Here is a 17,409-nt window from a genome sequence, read left to right on the forward strand (position 1 = left end):
GAGAGCATTAAAATAATTGTTCTTTGTACCCATTGATATCTCCATATATCAGTCACAGCACTGGCAGGTTTTATTATGGTAGGGCCGGTCTCTACAGAGCACTGGTACATTTCCAAGAGTAACATAGGGCGAGAGTTCCAGTACACACAGAAAGGATGTTATTCTGCATCTATTAACATGTTAAGAGTAGAGCCCTGGGGATTGAGTGCTTTTGTGTTTTCTGTAATAAGTACCACTGCTGGGGCCTCTGAAACACTGCCCAATTCACAGCCTGAAAAGATAGGTTTAAAAACAAAAGGAATTTCTAAAGATGGACATCTAAAGACAGCAAACAATAGGGTGAAGCGGAAGTTCAGTAAATGCAGCCAATGATAATAAGTGGCTCAAAACAGAAATGAAAACAACAAATAGTTTCTGTAGGCATTGGTCCTTATTATATTTATCTGCTGTCTGCTTTAACTAGTAGTTACCAGTACAGAGTACACCCATTCTCTTCCTTTTCAAAAGCATTACTAATGCAGCCAGTTGCAGGCAGGGGTCAGGATTACACAAGGAACAATGTTTAGATTCACAATGTGCTTCCACAGGCACCAATAGATCATTACTATAAATTTCAGCATTAGCAGCTCTGGACATTTTATGATTACAAGACCTATGTTTGCTCAGTATGCTTTTGAAATAATGACTACAAAAAATAAGCAATCTAAATGGCACACTTGACATAGAATATCAGCACCCAAACAGGTAGGGTTAACTACAACTGTTTTAGAGACAGCTTTGCATTGTTAGAGATAATGTTATTATAGCGCCAAAAAACATATACTAATACACAAGCTCCTCTAAAGTCTCCTAATCAGATTTGAAATTACTATAGTATTTTTTTATCTGTGGCACTGAGGGAAGTACAGCCAATTATAAGCTGTACTGTTTGCTACACTGCTGAATACCAGAGAATGCTTTGTGTCATTACATAGGTTCTCTGTAATACCCCCTTTCCCCCAAAACAGAAAAGTAAACAGTTGGTTACATTCACGGCAGGTTAGGCTACTGAGGGGGTCTCATTGCTAAGGTGAGATCATGTTTGAAATTCATTGAAGCTCGCTTCACCTATTTTGCTCAATCTGCTATATAAATCTTTGTTTTATTAGGGTAAAGTAGTCTCGGTGGATAGGACTAGAACTGTGTCAGGATTCTTGTGGAACAAGGGGCTAGTGATAGGCTTTGCATGGTGTTCTTGGTGTATGCTTAGGGTTTCTCACCTAAACCTTATTTTAGCATACAAAATACATAGACGCTATTGCCCCTGTTTCTTATCTGGCGGTGGAGTTTCACCATTTCTAAGCTGACATTGTTGATTTGTTTTTATTTTTCTATCATTTTTCTTTAATAGTTTTCATTTCTTTTTTCTTAGTGTACAATACAGTGGACTGTTTTATAAAGAGATTTTTTATTTTTCATTTTAATTAGTTTGTTTAGTGATGTTTTGAAGGCATTTTTGGTGATGCCATTATCTTACACAGTATAACTTTTTCAATTTTTTTCTATGCAAACAAACCCGATCTGCCGCAGCTTGAGGCAGTGCTCCAAGACCAGTTCACAGAGGTAGAAAAGTGGATCTCAAAAAACAAACTCTTCCTAAACACTGACAAAACTGTCACAAGCTACAAAAGTCCCATCTACGCATTAAAACAAAATCAAATGGCACACTGACCGCAGTCCACTCTTTCAAATACTTGGGTATGTTGTTAGACCCCAATCTATCTTTCTCCTACATTGGTGTGTCCGGTCCACGGCTTCATCCTTACTTGTGGGGATATTCTCATTCCCTACAGGAAGTGGCAAAGAGAGCACACAGCATAGCTGTCCATATAGCTCCCCCTCTGGCTCCGCCCCCCAGTCATTCTCTTTGCCGCTTTGAACAAGTAGCATCTCCACGGGGGTGGTAAAGAGTATGTGGTGTTAGTTGTAGTTTTTTATTTCTTCTATCAAGAGTTTGTTATTTTAAAATAGTGCCGGTTTGTACTATTTACTCTACAGCAGAAAGTGATGAAGATTTCTGTTGAGAGGAGTATGATTTTAGCACCAGTAACTAAAATCCATTGCTGTTCCCACACAGGACTGTTGAAACCAGAGAACATCAGTTGGGGGGAACAGTTTGCAGGCTTAACTGCTTTCAGGTATGATCAGTCATTTTTCTAACAAGACCATGTAATGCTAGAAAACTGTCAGAAATTCCCTCTGGGATAGGTAAGCCATTTTTTCTTAGACTCTGTATAAAATGATGGCTTATATTTAGGGCTCTATGCTGGTTGACACTATTGTGGGCTTTAAAATCGATTGCTTTTTAGCATGTTTTTCACTATAAATAAGGTGTTTTTGCAGACTTTAAAACACTTTTGGGGTTTAATTTCGGCCTGGCACTTATTTGGACACCTAAATCTAGTCAGAAAGGCCCCTCCACACTGAAATGAAGAGGGAGGAGGCCTCATTTTCAGGCCTAAATTGCGCAGTTGATTTTGCCTAGGCAGTCCATGCAGCTTCATGTGGGGCATCAGAAAGGACTCCAGAGAGGCTTATTTCCTACTAAAATAATCCCTATGAAAGGTAAAGGCTACAGGGGAAGCTGGGGCTAGTTCTGTAGTGTGTTAACCGGTTAATAACTGTTATTAGCTCCGGTTTGGGCATTAAGGGGTTAATTGGTGTGCAATCTTTTCAAAGCATTAAGGCTCTGTGGTGAAAATTTCATTAAAATCGGATGTTTATTTCATGGTTTTTTGATGTTTCAGTAATAATGTGTGCTCTTTTATTATTTAAAGAGACAGTAACGTTTTTGTCAAAAATAATTTTTATTGCATTGTAGTTCTGTTTAAGCCTGTCAAACATGTCTGAATCTTCAGATAGACTATGTTCTGTATGTCCAAAGGCCAAGGTGGTTCCCCCATTAAATTTATGTGTGCCATAGCATCCAACCAGCTTAAGGACAGTACAATCACACTTAAAAATATAGCCCAAGATGATTCTTTAGCTGAAGTGAAGATAGCTTGCTTTCCTCTCTTTCTGTGTCAACACCAGCTATGCCCGCGCAGGCGATGCCCAGTACATCTAGCGCACCAATTGCGATTACTATGCAACAATTATCATTTTTTATCCAAACTGCCAGCCTTTCCTAGGAAGCATGATTGCTCAGTTTTAAACACAGACAATGAGCAAGCAGACGCAGAGGATAATTTATCTGTAGTGCCCTCACATCAAGCTGACTTGGCGGTGAGGGAGGGCCTGTCTGAGGGAGAAATTTCTGACAGCAAAAGTTTCTCAGCAGGCAGAGCCTGATACCATAACATTTAAATTTAAGCTAGAACACCTCCGCGCCCTACTTAAGGAGGTCCAAGCTGCACTTGATGATTGTGATCCTTTGGGGATCCCAGAAAAATTGTGTAAAATGGACAATTTCCTAGAGGTCCCAGTACACACTGATGCGTTTCCGATACCTAAGATGGCGGATATAGTGACTAAGGAGTGGGAGAAGACAGGTGTTCCTTTTGTTCCCCCTCCTATATTTAAGAAAATGTTCCTCATTGTTGACCCCAGAAGAGACGCATGGCAGACGGTCCCTAAGGTAGAGGGGGCAGTTTCAACGTTAGCTAAGCGCACAACTATTCCAATAGAGGACCATTGCGCTTTCAAAGATCCTATGGATAAAAAATTAGAAGGGTTGCTTAATAAAATTTTTGTTCAGCAAGGTTTCCTTCTTCAACCAATTTCGTGCATTATTCCTGTCACCACGGCGGCGTCTTTTTGGTTCGATGAACTAGAAAATTCGCTCCAGAAGGAGACTCCATATGATGAAGTCATGGACAGAATTCACGCACTGAAGTTGCCTAATTCCTTTATTTTAGATGGCGCTTTTCAATTAGCTAAATTAGCGGCGAAAAATTCAGGTTTTGCAATAGTGGCGCGCAGGGTGCTTTGGCTAAAATCTTGGTCGGCGGATGTGTCGTCCAAAACAAAATTGCTTACTATTCCTTTCAAGGGTAAGACCCTATTCGGGCCAGAATTGAAAGAGATTATTTCAGACATCACTGGGGGAAAGGGCCATGCCCTTCCACAGGATAGACCTTTCAAAGCAAAAAATAAGTCTAATTTTCGTTCCTTTCGCAATTTCAGGAACGGACCGGCTCCTAGCTCTACAGCCTCTAGACAAGAGGGTAACACTTCCCAGCCCAAACCAGAATGGAAACCATTGCAAGGCTGGAACAAGGGGAAACAGGCCAAGAAGCCTGCTGCTGCTACCAAATCAGCATGAAAGGATAGCCCCCGATCCGGGACCGGATCTGGTAGGGGGCAGACTCTCTCTCTTTGCTCAGGCTTGGGCAAGAGATGTCCTAGACCCCTGGGCTTTAGAGATTGTCTCTCAGGGGTATCTCCGAGAATTCAAGGACCTTCCTTCAAAGGGAAGGTTTCACATGTCTCGCTTGTCTTTAGACCAGACAAAGAGACGGGCATTCTTACATTGCGTAGAAGACCTTTTAAAAATGGGAGTGATACACCCAGTTCCAAAAGCAGAACAAGGACTGGGTTTTTACTCAAACATGTTTGTAGTTCCCAAAAAGGAGGGAACGTTCAGGCAAATTCTGGACTTAAAGATCCTAAACAAATTCCTCAGAGTTCCATCATTCAAAATGGAAACAATTCGAACAATTTTACCAATGATCCAGGAGGGTCAATACATGACTACCGTGGACCTAAAGGATGCATACCTGCATATTCCGATCCACAAAGTTCACCATCAGTTCCTAAGGTTCGCCTTCCTGGACAAGCATTATCAGTTTGTGACTCTTCCCTTCGGATTGGCCACTGCTCCAAGAATTTTTACAAAGGTGTTAGGATCCCTTCTAGCAGTGCTAAGGCCAAGGGGCATTGCGGTAGCACCTTACCTAGACGACATCTTAATTCAGGCGTTGTCCTTCCACAAAGCGAAGGCTCATACGGATATTGTTCTAGCCTTTCTATGGTCTAATGGGTGGAAGGTGAACGTAGAAAAAAGTTCTCTGTCCCCGGTCACAAAGGTTCCCTTCCTGGGAACAATAATAGACTGGGTAGAAATGAAAATCTTTCTGACGGAGGTCAGGAAGTCAAAATTTTCAAATGCTTGTCGAGTTCTTCATGCCATTCCTCAGCCTTCTGTGGCTCAGTGCATGGAGGTAATCGGTCTAATGGTTGCGGCAATGGACATAGTCCCTTTTGCCAGAATTCATCTAAGACCATTGCAACTGTGCATGCTCAAGCAGTGGAATGGGGATTATGCAGATTTGTCTCCCCAGATACAAATGGATCAGAAAACCAGAGACTCGCTCCTCTGGTGGTTGTCTCAGGATCACCTGTCTCAGGGAATGAGTTTCCGCAGACCAGAGTGGATCATTGTCACGACCGACGCCAGTCTCTTAGGATCTATGGTCTCGGGAAGAATCTCTTCTCCCGATAAACATTTTGGAACTGAGAGCGATATTCAATGCGCTCCTGGCTTGGCCTCAACTAGCGGAGGCCAAATTCATAAGATTTCAGTCGGACATCATGACGACTGTAGCGTACATCAATCATCAGGGAGGAGCAAAGAGTTCCCTGGTGATGAGAGAAGTATCCAAGATCATCAAATGGGCGGAGGATCACTCCTGCCATCTATCTGCAATTCACATCCCAGGAGTAGACAACTGGGAGGCGGATTATCTGAGTCGTCAGACTTTCCATCCAGGGGAGTGGGAACTTCACCCGGAGGTTTTTGCCCAGTTAACTCAACTATGGGGCATTCCAGATCTGGATCTGATGGCGTCACGTCAGAACTCCAAGGTTCCACGCTACGGGTCCAGGTCCAGGGATCCCAAGGCGACATTGGTAGATGCCTTAGTGGCGCCTTGGTCGTTCAATCTATTCTCCTCCCCAGGCTAGTAGCCAGGATCAAGCAGGAGAAGGTTTCGGTAATTCTAATAGCTCCTGCGTGGCCATTCAGGACTTGGTATGCAGACCTGGTGAATATGTCATCGGCTCCACCATGGAAGCTACCTTTGAGACAGGACCTTCTAGTACAAGGTCCATTCGAACATCCAAACCTAGTTTCTCTGCAACTGACTGCTTGGAGATTGAACGCTTGATTCTATCTAAGCGTGGGTTTTCGGAATCAGTTATAGATACTCTGGTTCAGGCTAGAAAGCCTGTAACCAGGAGAATTTACCATAAGATATGGCAGAAATATCTCTATTGGTGCGAATCCAAGGGTTACTCATGGAGTAAAATTAGGATTCCAAGGATTCTTTCCTTTCTCCAAGAGGGATTGGAGAAAGGTCTGTTAGCTAGTTCTTTGAAAGGACAGATATCTGCTCTGTCTGTCTTGTTGCACAAACGTCTGGCAGCCGTGCCAGATGTTCAGGCGTTCGTACAGGCGTTAGTCAGAATCAAGCCTGTCTACAGACCTGTGACTCCTCCATGGAGTCTAAATTTAGTTCTTTCAGTTCTTCATGGGGTTCCGTTTTAACCTTTACTTTCCATAGATATTAAGTTACTATCTTGGAAAGTTTTGTTTTTGGTTGTTATTTCTTCTGCTAGAAGAGTTTCTGAATTGTCTGCTTTGCCGTGTAATTCACCCTATCTGGTGTTTCATACAGATAAGGTAGTTTTACGTACCAAGCCTGGTTTTCTTCCAATAAGAATATTAACCAGGAAATAGTTGTTCCTTCTCTGTGTCCTAATCCAGTTTCTAAAAAGGAACGTTTGCTACACAATCTAGATGTGGTTCGTGCTTTAAAATTCTATCTAGAAGCAACAAAGGATTTCAGACAGACATCTTCTTTGTTTGTCGTCTATTCTGGTAAGAGAAGAGGTCAGAAAGCTACTGCTACCTCTCTTTCCTTCTGGCTAAAAAGCATAATCCGATTGGCTTATGAGACTGCTGGACGGCAGCCTCCTGAACGAATGGGCTTTCAAGAACGAGGCTTCTGTTGAACAGATCTGTAAGGCAGCGACTTGGTCTTCACTGCATACATTTGCAAAATTTTACAAATTCGATACTTTTGCTTCTTCGGAGGCTATTTTTGGGAGAAAGGTTTTCCAAGCAGTGGTGCCTTCCGTTTAGGTTACCTGACATGTTCCCTCCCTTCATCCGTGTCCTAAAGCTTTGGTATTGGTTCCCACAAGTAAGGATGAAGCTGTGGACCGGACACACCAATGTAGGAGAAAACAGAATTTATGTTTACCTGATAAATTTCTTTCTCCTACGGTGTGTCCGGTCCACGGCCCGCCCTGGCATTTAGTCAGGTTTAAAATTTTTATTTTTTTGTACACTACAGTCACCACTGTACCCTATGGTTCTCCTTTTTCTCCTAACCGTCGATCGATTGACTGGGGGGCGGAGCCAGAGGGGGAGCTATATGGACAGCTATGCTGTGTGCTCTCTTTGCCACTTCCTGTAGGGAATGAGAATATCCCCACAAGTAAGGATGATGCCGTGGACCGGACACACCGTAGGAGAAATAAATTTATCAGGTAAACATAAATTCTGTTTTTGGCCTCCACATATAAAAGTTTGCATCTAAACAAATCCTGCCTCAGCCCTACAGTAAAGGAAAAGATTGTACAGCAAATGCTGATGCCAATCATGGATTATGGGGATGTAGTATATGCATCTGCACCACAAACTCACCTTAATAAACTTAATACACTGTATAACTCGTTCTGCCGCTTTGTGCTACAATGTAACTACAGGACCCACCATTGTGACATGCTAAAAGAACTAAACTGGCTGTCGCTGGAATCCAGACGCACCCTCCATCTTTCCTGCCTTGTGTTTAAGAGCCTTTCTGGGAAGCTCCCACCCTACCTGAGCAGAATGCTCTCCCCGGCTGTTCCCACCTCCCATAACCTCCGATCCAGTAGCAGTACATTACTTAGTCTGCCTCCATACAAAAAGAAAGCAGCTCGATCCTCCTTTTCTTACAGAGCACCATAATTATGGAACAACCTCCCTCACACTTTAAAAACTTCCCCAAGTCTAAGATCCTTTAAGAGATCCCTCTCTGCATATCTCAAAACAGAATGCATCTGTCATGGTTGATTTTATATTTCCTACCTGTTCTATGTTAAATTCTGCATATGTTATGTATTAAAGGGACAGTCTAGTCAAAAGTAAACTTTCATGATTCAGATAGGGCATGCAATGTTAAACAACTTTCCTATTTACTTTTATCATCAAATTTGCTTTGTTGCCTTGGTGGTATTTTTGAAAAGTTAACCTAGCTAGGCTCAAAATGATTTCTAAACAGTTGAAAACCGCCTCCTAGTTCAGAGCATTTTGAAAGTTTTTCACAGTTAGACTGTGCTAGTTCACGTGTCATATAGATAACATTGTGCTCACTCCCGTGAAGTTATTTAGGAGTCTTCACTGATTGACTACACTGCATGTCTGTCAAAGGCACTTAGATAAGGAGGCTGTCTGCAAAGGCTTAGATACAAGGTAATCACAGAGGTAAAAAGTATATTAATATAACTGTGTTGGTTATGCAAAAATGGGGAATGGGTAATAAAGGGATTATCTATCTTTTTAAATAAGAAAATATTTGGTGTAGACTGTCCCTTTAATATTGTTTTTGTATTATTGTACCCTATTGTATCAATGCAATGTTTTGTGGACCCAGGACATACTTGAAAACGAGAGAAATCTCAATGTATCCTTCCTGGTAAAATATTTTATAAATAAATAAATTTGGCAAAAAGTAAGTGGTTACCAGATAGATGCTGTTCCACTGATTATAATGGATAATGATAATGTAAGTGATCTCATAAATTGAAGCTGTGACAAGGGGTGGGTACAAATCTTTATCAATTCTGCACTTTAGAGTTGTGTCATATTACAGCAATTTTATTACTGATATTAATTTCAGTTTTATTGAATTCAGGCCAAAGTATATATTTATTTCACTTATCATTGTTTTTTCCATTATATTGCAGTTAGTGTGAATAGGTGATTATATCAATTCAATGCACAGAAGAAAGTATTTTAAGTGCTGGTTGAGAAATGTAGCAAGCCCACATTGTCACAGGGCTTTTTTCCATAACGTGTGAGCAGCATTGCATTGTGAATAACACTGGTCTTTATATTGCACTGGAATTTAGATTTAGCCCATAAGGCTCTTTAATACGACCACTGCTTCAGTTGTCTATTATATTAGTTATTTATATTTTTACCGGAACTTCTACAATCAGACTGATTTGTTTAATTTGGTTGGCAGGAATGTAATCTGCTAAATCGGCATTTGGATAAAATGGCTGATATTCTGCAGATAAAGTGCTCTGATTAACAAAATAAAAGAACAAGATCTGTTAAAGTCAATAAAACTTGATCTGACATTTTATTTCAGAAAAGGCTTTCATTAAGGAGACACCGTTAGAAAAGGTGAATTGAAATGTCCTTTTCTGTTAAACAGACTTTATGCTGTTCTATTATTTTACTTTTATAATTTGAGTTCTTCATCTATAGACTGTTAGGATGACAATCTTGTGACATGAGTCTTGCTCGTTTACAAGTCGGTGCCTCTAGGTACTGTCAGTTTCTATAGTCTCTAGTTATGTCACCTCTATGTGCTGCTCATGTCCTGTAGTCTTTAATAAGGCTCACCTCAACCCTATTCACTGTCTTCTTGCATTGCTTCCTACACACATTTTGTAATAGTCATATGCATAAGGCAACAATACAATTATCGTTGAAGGATAGATTGCTCTCAAACTCCCTATGTGGAAAAGCTACTTGCTATTGAATGGACATTAAAATGCATTTTAAAGAGCATAATTTAAATGTTTTTACACACTCTCACAGACACACACACACACACACACACACACATATATATATATATATATATATATATATATATATATATATATATATATATATATGTGTGTGTGTGTGTAATATATAAATATTTATTTAAAAAAAGAGAGATTCATCATCCAATAGAATGAGAGCTGCTTAAATCCTATTGGCTGATTTGAACAGCCAATAATATTTTAGCAGCTCTAAATGCTATTGGCTGATTCAAATTTTTCAGCCAATAGGAATGCAAGGGACGCCATCTTGAATGGCGTACCTTGCATTGAAGATAAAGTGTACGGCGGCGACCATATGAAGAGGATGCTCCACGCTGGATGTCTTCAGGATGGACCCGCTCTGCCGGGATCAAGATACAAAATGCTGCCTGGATGAAGATTGAGCAGGCTATCTTGATAAAGACTTCTGCCGGGATCAAGATACAAAATGCCGCCGGGATGAAGATTGAAGAGGCCTCCTGGATGAAGACTTTTCTCTCCGCCTGGATGAAGATCGTTCAAGCGGGACTTCAAAAACTGTAAGTGGATCGTTGGCGTTTAGTGTTAGGCTTTTTTAAAGGGGTTTTTGGGTGGATTTTTATTTTAGATTAGGGTTTGGACATGTAATAGAGCTAAATGCCCTTTATAGGGCAATGCCCATCCAAATGTCCTTTCCAGGGCAATGGATAGCTTAGTTTTTTTTACAGTTAGGTTTTTATATTTTGGGGGGTTAGTTGGGGAGGTCTTTGTATTTTTTTTACAGGTAAAAGAGCTGTTTAACTTAGGGCAATGCCCTACAAAAGGCCCTTTTAAGGGCTATTCGTCGTTTATTGTAGGCTAGGAATTTTTTTTATTTTGGGTAGGCTTTTTTATTTTGATAGGGCTATTAGATTAGGTGTAATTCTTTTTATTTTGGATAATTTTGTTTGTTATTTTTCGTAATTTAGTGTTTGTTATTTTTTGTAATTTAGTCTTTTTTATTTTTTGTATTTAGATACTTTGTAATTGTAGAGTAGTTTATTTTAATGTAATTGGTAGTTAGTTTAATTTTAGTTTAATAAGTATATTAGTTTAATTGTTAGTTTAAACTTAGTTTTTTTTAATTTGACAGGTAAGTTTTAATTTAATTTACGATAGGGAAATTTTAATTTTAATCTAAAGTTAGGGGGGTGTTAGGTTTAGGGGTTACTAGTTTAATTTAGTTTATTGTAATGTGGGGGCTTTCAGTTTAGGGGTTAATAGTTTATTTTAATATATTTCATTGTAGTAGCTTGCGGTTTAGGGGTTAATAAGGTTTATTATAGTTGCGGCGGTGTAGGGCTTAATAACTTAACTATAGTGGGGGCGGACAGCAGATTAGGGTTAATAATATTTACATAGTGTCTGCAATGCAGGAGGGCGGCGGTTTAGAGGTTATTAACTTTATGATAGTGGTGACGATATCGGGGAGCGGCGGAATAGGGGTTAATAATTATTTTTAGTGGCGGCGATGTCGGAAGCGACAGATTAAGGGTTAATAAATTTAATATACTGTTTGTGATGTGGGAGGGCCTCGGTTTAGGGGTTAATAGGTACTTTATGGGTGTTTAGTGTACTTTGTAACAGTTAATTTATGAGTTTTATGTTACAGATTTGTAGCGTGAAACTTATAACGACTGCTTTCAGATGGCATTAGGGATCTTGTTGTTTTAGGCTGCAACACCATTTTTTTAGTCACAACGCAAAACTCGTAATTGCAGCGCTATGGGAATCCCATTAAAATTGTCATTTTGAAGAGTGCGGTACTGACGTTGCATTACAGGCTAAAAGGCTTGCGGTTCACCTATACCGACAAGACTCGTAATGGCTGCGTTGCTGTTTTAATGCTGAAAATACCATATTTTCTGCGTTAAAAGACAAACACACAGACTTGTAATCTAGCTGTATCTAATTACAAGAAATAAAAAAGACTAAATTACAAAAAATAACAAACACTAAATTACGAAAAATAACAAACGAAATTATCAAAAATAAAAAAGAATTAAAATAATCTAATAGCCCTATAAAAATAAAAAAGCCCACCCAAAATAAAAAAAAACCCTTTGTAGGGCATTGCCCAAAGTTAAACAGCTCTTTTACATGTAAAAAAAATACAAAGACCCCCCAACAGTAAAACCCACCACCCAACCAACCCCAAAATAAAAAACCTAACTCTACAAAAAAACCTAAGCTACCCATTGCCCTGAAAAGGGCATTTGTATGGGCATAGCCCTTAAAAGGGCATTTAGCTCTTTTACGAAAGCCCAAACCCTAAACTAAAAAAAAAACCACCCCAAAAAACCCTCAAAAAACCTATCACTAACCCCCTAAGATCCACTTATAGTTTTTGAAGTCCCGCTTGAACGATCTCCATTTAGGCGGCAAAGTCCTCATCCAGGCGGCGAGAAGTCTTCATCCAGGCAGCGAAGTCCTCATCCCGGTGGCGAGAAGTATTCATCCAGATGGCCTCTTCTATCTTCATCCAGGCGGCATCTTCTATCTTCATCCCGGCGGCGCGGAGCAGATCCATCCTGAAGACATCCGGCACGGAGCATCCTCTTGTGCGGTCACCGCCATACACTGAATCTTTAATGCAAGGTGCAGGAAAAATAAGTCAATAGGATGAGAGCTACTGAAATCCTATTGGCTGTTCAAATCAGCCAATAGGATGAGTGCTAATGAAATTCTATTCGCTGATTTGAACAGGGGGTTAGTGTTAGGTTTGTTTAAGATTTTGGGTAGGTTTTTATTTTAGTTTAGGGTTTGGGCTTTCGTAAAAAAACTAAATGCCCTTTTAGTTAATAACTATTTACTAACTAGTAATTAATAAAAATAAAACCCAAGCTAGCTACAATATAACTATTAGTAATTGCAGCGCTATGGGAAGTGCAGCCAGGAACTCCCTAAGGGAGTGGTAGGTAATTGGTAGGCAAGGTTCCAATGTAGAATAAAATTGTTACAGGATCATTTATTACAAATCAAAATATGGATAAAAACAAAGGAACCATAAGGTAGGGAATACTAGCAGCCCTCCTTACAAATTGCAACGCGTTTCTCAGCGCTTCAAAACGCTGTTTCATCAGTGGCGCCACTAAATAAAGTTATTAACCCCTAAACCTCTGGCCTCCCACATCACTACCACTAAATAAATCTATTAACCCCTAAACCGCCAGCCCCCCACATTGCAACAACCTAAATTAAACTATATATTAACCCCTATACCTAACCCTAAAGTATCCCTAACACCCCCTAACTTTAACATAATTAAACTAGAGCTAAATTAAACTTACAATTATTAACGAAATAATACCTAATTAAAACTAGAAATTTGGAGAGAACAAGAGAGGCGCCTGTGTGTATCGATAATGAAATGTAATAATCCCAATCAATGATCCCTAGTCAGGGCACTCACATTTGTGAAGAGCACTCAAACAGTGCTATTAGACACAGGCTGGATACTTGACAGCAACCCAGCTCACTGAACAGTCTGGATGAAGACCTCGTCGCCTGGATGAAGACTTCTCGCCGCCTGGATGTCCGGACTTCAGAAACTGTAAGTGGATCGTTGGGGGTTAGTGTCAGGTTTTTTAAAACTTGTTTTTTTTTTTTAGATAAGGGTTTGGGATTTTCTTAAAAGAGCTAAATGCCCTTTTCAGGGCAAGAAAAAGAGCTGAATGCCCTTTTAAGGGCAATGCCCATACAAATGCCCTTTTCAGGGCAATGGGTAGCTTAGGTTTTTGTTTGAGTTAGGTTTTTTTATTTTGGGGAGTTGGTTGGGTGGTGGTTTTTACTGTTGGTTTTTTTTTTTTTTTTTTGACAGGTAAAAGAGCTGTTTAACTTAGGGCAATGCCCTACAAAAGGCCCTTTTAAGGGCTATTGGTAGTTTATTGTAGGCTATGTTTTTTTATTTGGGGGGGGGGCTTTTTTATTTTTATAGGGCTATTAGATTAGGTATAGTTGTTTTTATTTTGGATAATTTCGTTTGTTATTTTTTGTAATTTAATTTATTTAATTGATAGTTATTTTAATTATAGTATAATAGTAATGTTAGTTAAAGTTATAGTTTAAACTTAGATTTTTTTAATTTCCAGGTAAGTTTTTATTTATTTTAAGATAGGGATCTTGTAATTTAAATATAAAGTTAGAGGGTTGTTAGGTTTAGGGGTTAATAGTTTAATTTAGTTTTTTGCAATGTGGGGGCTATCGGTTTAGGGGTTAATAGGTTTATTTAGTGGCAGTGATGTGTAAGGCCAGAGGTTTAGTGGTTAATAACTTTATTTAGTGGCAGTGATGTTGGGAGCGGCGGAATAGGGGTTAATATCTTTATTATAGTGTGGGCGATGTTGGGGTGCGGGGGAATAGGGGTTAATAACTTTATTATAGTGGTGACGATGTCAGGAAGTGGCAGAATAGAGGTTAATAAATGTTATTAGTGGCGGCGATGTCGGGAGCGGCAGATTAGGGGTTAATAACTTTATTATAGTATTTGCGATGCGGGAGGGCCTCGGTTTAAGGTTAATAGGAATTTTATGTGTGTTAGGGTACTTTGTAAAAGTTTAGTTATGAGTTCTGTGTAACAGTTTTGTTGAGTAAAACTCATAACTACTGATCTCAGATGGCGGTATGGATCGTGTCGGTATAGGCTGTAATGCAATCTTTTTAGCCTCACTGCAAAACTTTTAATAGCAGCGCTATGGAAATCCCACGCAAAAACGTAATTTTTTTGAGTGCGGTACTGACGTTGATTTACAGGCTAAAATGCTTGCGGTACAGCTATACTCGTAATAGCTGCGTTGCTGTTTTAACGCTGAAATTGCCATTTTTTAAGCATTAAAACACGAACGCAAAACTCATAATCTAGGTGAGAGTAAGTTCACCTGAAGACTCTTTTATGTTTGTGTGTGTGTGTGTGTGTGTGTTTGTGTGTGTTTGTGTGTGTGGGTGTGTGTGTGGGTGTGTGTGTTTGTGTGTGTGTGTGTGTGGGTGTGTGTGTGTGTGTGTGTGTTTGTGTGTGTGTGTGTGTTTGTGTGTGTGGGTGTGTGTGTGTGGGGGGGTGTTATGTTCCCTCCTTTACTTTATTGTCTTTTTAAACATTTTAATAAATAATACATAATTCACACAATCTTCTTTTTTATTCTTTTTTTTATTTCTCTACAGGCACTGCTCGGGGTGTTGTTATAGCCACAGGAGACCGCACAGTGATGGGACGAATAGCCACGTTGGCTTCGGGTCTGGAAGTAGGCCGCACTCCCATTGCCACAGAGATTGAGCACTTTATTCACATTATTACAGGAGTGGCTGTCTTCCTGGGAGTGTCATTTTTCGTACTTTCCCTCATTCTTGGTTACTCATGGTTGGAAGCAGTTATATTTCTTATTGGCATTATTGTAGCCAACGTGCCAGAGGGTCTCCTAGCCACAGTTACGGTAGGAATGTAGTTTCTTCTGGGTGTGCCATACTAAAATTAAAACTAACACTTCTGTCTTAAAACAGTGTAATCACAGTTTAAAACCATAAAGCCCGCACATGTAATCCCCCCTCACTCAAGCAAGATTTTAGATGTTAGTTGTAGGAATGATATGTAGTGAGGACTTACCACAAGCATGCATTGGGGGGGGGGGGGGGGGTGATGAATAGTGAGGATTTACCAAATGGATTTGTTTAGGGAGATCTAAATACATTTTTTAATTACGTACATATGGTTTGCTGGTGGATGGATTATGTAGGAGAGATTAATATTAAGGGGGGATTACTAATGAAAGGATTGGATAGGTTAGGTTAGCCCTTTGGGTGCCATGACTACTGCAATAGGAAATCACACAGGGGGTGGGCCAGGCTAGACTTTATTTAGGTTTTGGTTAATAGTGGTGCCCTGTCGTGGTTACAGTTATGTTTAAGTATTTGTGGGTTCATTTACTGTTTTATAGCAGATTGTAGGGTTGATAATATTTTGGGTTGATTGAGGTTTGGGAGCCAGTTCATGGATTGTTAGAGTTTACTGCTGTCGGGATATAGGGATATGGTATTATAACACTCAAAGTTATCAGCCATATATAGCCACTAAAGTTTGATGGCCTTCCCATAGCATAGTGTTGCTAAAAAATGCAGGTCTGTTGTCATACACCCTTCAAATAGAGCTCAGGGATGGACTGAGCAGTTGGTCAACCGGACCTAGGCCGAGGGCACAGCACATAAGGTGACTGCCGGGGGGGGGGGGGGCTCCTGGTGTGCTGCTGATACTCAAGTTCGATTAAATGAGCGAGCGCAGTGGTTAGTATGGGTCAGGGCCCTGTCCTTGGTGTCGGTGTCCTATGTCTGAAGTTGGGGCCCTGTACCTTTACCTGGAGGTTGGTAGCCCTGGTGTGGTCGAGGCAGGCAGGTAATATTGTATAGAGAGGGGCATAGGTGTCACAGTGGGGCTTTGTGGTCAAGGTGGGAAAGGAGTTGGAGGCCCTTACCTAATTTTTGCCAGGGGCCCTTGTTGGTCTCAGTCCACCGTGATAGAGATACAAAACAACTTTCTATTTAGCAGCTCCAGGTGAGCAGTTCAGTTGAGCTAAGCCATTGTTTCCTTTAAAATCTCATAATCTCTGTTTGTGTGACTGTTAGAGTGGGTTGAGCAGAACAGATCAGGAGCTCATCAGGAGCTCATCCTCAGTAATATAATCCTTGGTTGAGACCAGGCTATTTTAACTTTAATTCTAGACAATAAAGAAACTTAAAGAATTCACTAATCAGATTAGTAGCTGGTAAATAGTAATTTATAAAGAAAAACAACTTTTAAAAGTACTCTATGTTCCTTACATTTTTTTTTATATGTTCAAAGGTGTGCTTAACATTAACGGCAAAAAGAATGGCCAAAAAAAACTGCTTAGTGAAAAATCTGGAAGCTGTGGAGACCCTGGGTTCCACCTCTACTATCTGCTCTGATAAAACTGGGACTCTGACTCAAAACCGTATGACTGTTGCTCACATGTGGTTTGATAACCAGATCCATGAGGCTGACACCACAGAGGACCAGTCAGGTTGGGCATGTTTGCTGATAAAGTATTCTGTGTATGTTTGTTGACTTTTATGTTGTGTGCAGCACAATTGTTTCTTAAAGGGACATAAAAAAACAGCTTTCATGATTCAGAAATAGCATAGAATTTTAAATAACATTCCAGTTTACTTCTGTTATCTATCCTTTAATGATACCTATGTTGGCTAAGGAGCTGGGAGCTAACTACTGATTGGTGGTTGCACATATATGCTTCTTGTCATTGGTTAATCAATGTGTTCAGCTACTTCCCAGTAGTGCATTGCTGCACTTTCAGTAAAGGATTCCAAGAAAATGAAGCAAATCTGATAATAGAAGCAAATGGGAAAGTTGTTTAAAATAATATGTTCAATCTGAATAATGAAAGAACAATTGAGGTTTCATGTCCCTATAGAGACATTGGGGCCTAATTACTATGGTGCGATATAGCGGATCATGTCCGCTGCACATCGATAAATGCTGTCAGCATATGCAGTCAGCATTTATCACTGCACCAGCAGTTC

At 40.0% G+C, this 17,409-nt stretch overlaps 1 protein-coding gene across 1 annotated transcript in view; it reads left to right on the forward strand.

Annotated features, from left to right (window-relative positions):
• LOC128652101 (sodium/potassium-transporting ATPase subunit alpha-2) overlaps positions 1–17,409 on the forward strand; it is a 140,187-nt gene that overhangs the window by 52,844 nt on the left and 69,934 nt on the right. The window contains exons 8-9 of the mRNA XM_053705047.1: positions 15,025–15,293; positions 16,694–16,892. Of these exons, the coding sequence (XP_053561022.1) occupies positions 15,025–15,293; positions 16,694–16,892 (468 nt within the window). The remainder of the gene's footprint in view (positions 1–15,024; positions 15,294–16,693; positions 16,893–17,409) is intronic.

This window comes from Bombina bombina, chromosome 1, assembly GCF_027579735.1.
Source record: "Bombina bombina isolate aBomBom1 chromosome 1, aBomBom1.pri, whole genome shotgun sequence".
In the NCBI taxonomy this organism is placed as follows: Eukaryota; Metazoa; Chordata; class Amphibia; order Anura; family Bombinatoridae; genus Bombina; species Bombina bombina.